The sequence below is a fragment of the Musa acuminata genome, unplaced genomic scaffold (assembly GCF_036884655.1).
Source record: "Musa acuminata AAA Group cultivar baxijiao unplaced genomic scaffold, Cavendish_Baxijiao_AAA HiC_scaffold_726, whole genome shotgun sequence".
Classification (NCBI taxonomy): Eukaryota; Viridiplantae; Streptophyta; class Magnoliopsida; order Zingiberales; family Musaceae; genus Musa; species Musa acuminata.
In genome coordinates, this window is record NW_027020957.1 from 20,001 (window position 1) to 22,500 (window position 2,500).

The window sequence follows — 2,500 nt, forward strand, 5'->3', positions numbered from 1 at the left end:
TCCAGAAAACTGCCAAATAAAATGCGTCCCAAGCAGAAATATCACAAGTACCGCCGCGTCCTGGGCCGTCGCAAGGAAAACTATAACCGAAATCCTTTTTATCTGGCATTAACTTGGAACCACGTGCATCTAAAGCACCTTTTACTAAAATCAGTGTAGTTGTATGCAAACCTAGAGCAATAGCATGATGAACCAAGAAGTCCCCAGGACCTATTGTTAAGAAGAGTGAATTACTATTCTCATTAACAGCATTCAACCAGCCCGGTAACCATATGCTTCGACCTGCATTGAATGCTGGGCCATTCGTTGAAGATAAGAGTACATCGAACCCATATGAAGTCTTACCATGAGCGGATTGTATCCATTGGGCAAATATAGGTTCAATCAAGATTTGTTTTTCCGGAGTACCAAAAGCGAGCATAACATCGTTATGAACATAAAGGCCCAAGGTATGGAACCCAAGAAACAGGCTGGCCCAACTTAAATGAGATATGATAGCTTCTTTGTGGTCTAACATTCTTGCCAATACATTATCCTCATTCTGTTCTGGATTGTAATCTCTAATGAAGAATATAGCTCCATGAGCAAAGGCTCCTGTCATGATAAACCCTGCGATGTATTGGTGATGAGTATATAACGCAGCTTGAGTAGTAAAGTCTTGTGCTATGAATGCATAAGCAGGTAAAGAGTACATGTGTTGAGCTACTAAGGAAGTAATAACCCCTAAAGAGGCTAGAGCAAGACCTAATTGAAAATGAAGCGAATTATTGATTGTGTCATAAAGACCCTTATGCCCACGCCCTAATCGACCCCCTGGAGGAATATGTGTTTCTAAAAGATCTTTGATACTGTGCCCAATCCCGAAGTTAGTTCTATACATATGACCAGCGATCAGGAAAATAAATGCAATAGCTAAATGATGATGAGCAATATCGGTCAGCCATAAACTTTGCGTTTGTGGATGAAATCCACCGAGAAGGGTTAGAATGGCAGTTCCTGTTCCTTGGGAAGTACCAAATAAATGGCTACTCGAATCAGGGTTTTGGGCATAAAGATTCCACTGACCCGTAAAAAGTGGTCCCAACCCTTGAGGATAGGGTAATACATCTAAAAAATTATTCCATCTGACGTACTGTCCCCTGGATCCTGGAATAGCGACATGAACTAAATGTCCTGTCCAAGCCAAAGAACTCACTCCGAAAAGTCCTGACAAATGATGATTTAGACGAGATTCGGCATTTTTGAACCACGAAACGCTTGGTTTCCATTTTGGTTGTAAGTGTAACCAACCCGCTATTAAGGATATAGCAGAAAGAAATAATAGAAAAAGAGCTCCAGTATAAAGATCTTCATTAGTGCGTAATCCGATTGTATACCACCACTGATAAACGCCGGAATAAGCGATATTCACTGGACCGGTAGCACCTCCTCGAGTAAAGGCTTCTACAGCTGGTTGACCAAAATGAGGATCCCAAATTGCATGAGCAATAGGTCTTACATGTAAAGGGTCTTGTATCCATGACTCAAAATTTCCTTGCCAAGCTACATGAAAGAGATTTCCGGACGTCCACAGAAAGATTATTGCTAATTGCCCAAAGTGAGAAGCAAAAATGTTCTGATAAAGACGTTCCTCAGTAATATCATCATGACTCTCGAAGTCATGTGCGGTAGCAATACCAAACCAAATACGACGAGTAGTGGGGTCCTGAGCTAAGCCTTGGCTAAACCTCGGAAATCTTAATGCCATAATGCCTTTCAAATCCTCCTAGCCATTATCCTACTGCAATAATTCTTGCTAAGAAGAATGCCCATGTTGTGGCAATTCCACCCAGAAGGTAATGGGTTACTCCTACAGCACGTCCTTGTACAATGCTCAAGGCTCTAGGCTGAGTAGCAGGAGCAACTTTTAATTTGTTATGAGCCCAAACGATGGATTCAATGAGTTCTTGCCAATAACCACGGCCACTGAATAGAAACATTAAACTGAAAGCCCAGACAAAATGAGCACCTAAGAAAAAGAGACCATATGCAGATAATGAAGAACCATAAGACTGAATTACCTGAGATGCCTGTGCCCATAAGAAATCTCGAAGCCACCCATTAATAGTAATGGAACTCTGCGCAAAGTTTCCTCCTGTAATATGAGTTACTACCCCTTGATCACTTATAGTACCCCAAACATCCGACTGCATTTTCCAACTGAAATGGAAAATAACTACGGAAATCGCATTGTACATCCAGAATAGACCTAAGAAGACATGATCCCAGGCAGATACTTGACATGTCCCCCCTCTTCCAGGTCCATCACAAGGAAAACGAAAACCAAGATTTGCTTTATCAGGTATCAAACGGGAACTGCGAGCAAATAGAACACCTTTCAGTAGTATCAATACAGTCACGTGGATCGTAAATGCATGAATATGATGGACTAAGAAGTCTGCGGTTCCTAATGGAATAGGTAACAAAGCTACTTTGCCGCCTACTGCTACCAACTCACCAC

At 41.7% G+C, this 2,500-nt stretch overlaps 2 protein-coding genes across 2 annotated transcripts in view; both read right to left on the reverse strand.

Annotated features, from left to right (window-relative positions):
• LOC135663514 (photosystem I P700 chlorophyll a apoprotein A2) overlaps positions 1-1,747 on the reverse strand; it is a 2,454-nt gene extending 707 nt beyond the window's left edge. The window contains exon 1 of the mRNA XM_065176839.1: positions 1-1,747. This exon is cut by the window's left edge and continues 707 nt beyond it. Coding sequence (XP_065032911.1) covers positions 1-1,747 — 1,747 coding nt within the window.
• Positions 1-2,500, reverse strand: part of LOC135663515 (photosystem I P700 chlorophyll a apoprotein A1) — a 9,110-nt gene that overhangs the window by 707 nt on the left and 5,903 nt on the right. The window contains exon 1 of the mRNA XM_065176840.1: positions 1-2,500. This exon is cut by the window's left edge and continues 707 nt beyond it; it is cut by the window's right edge and continues 5,903 nt beyond it. Coding sequence (XP_065032912.1) covers positions 1,773-2,500 — 728 coding nt within the window. The 3' untranslated portion in view covers positions 1-1,772.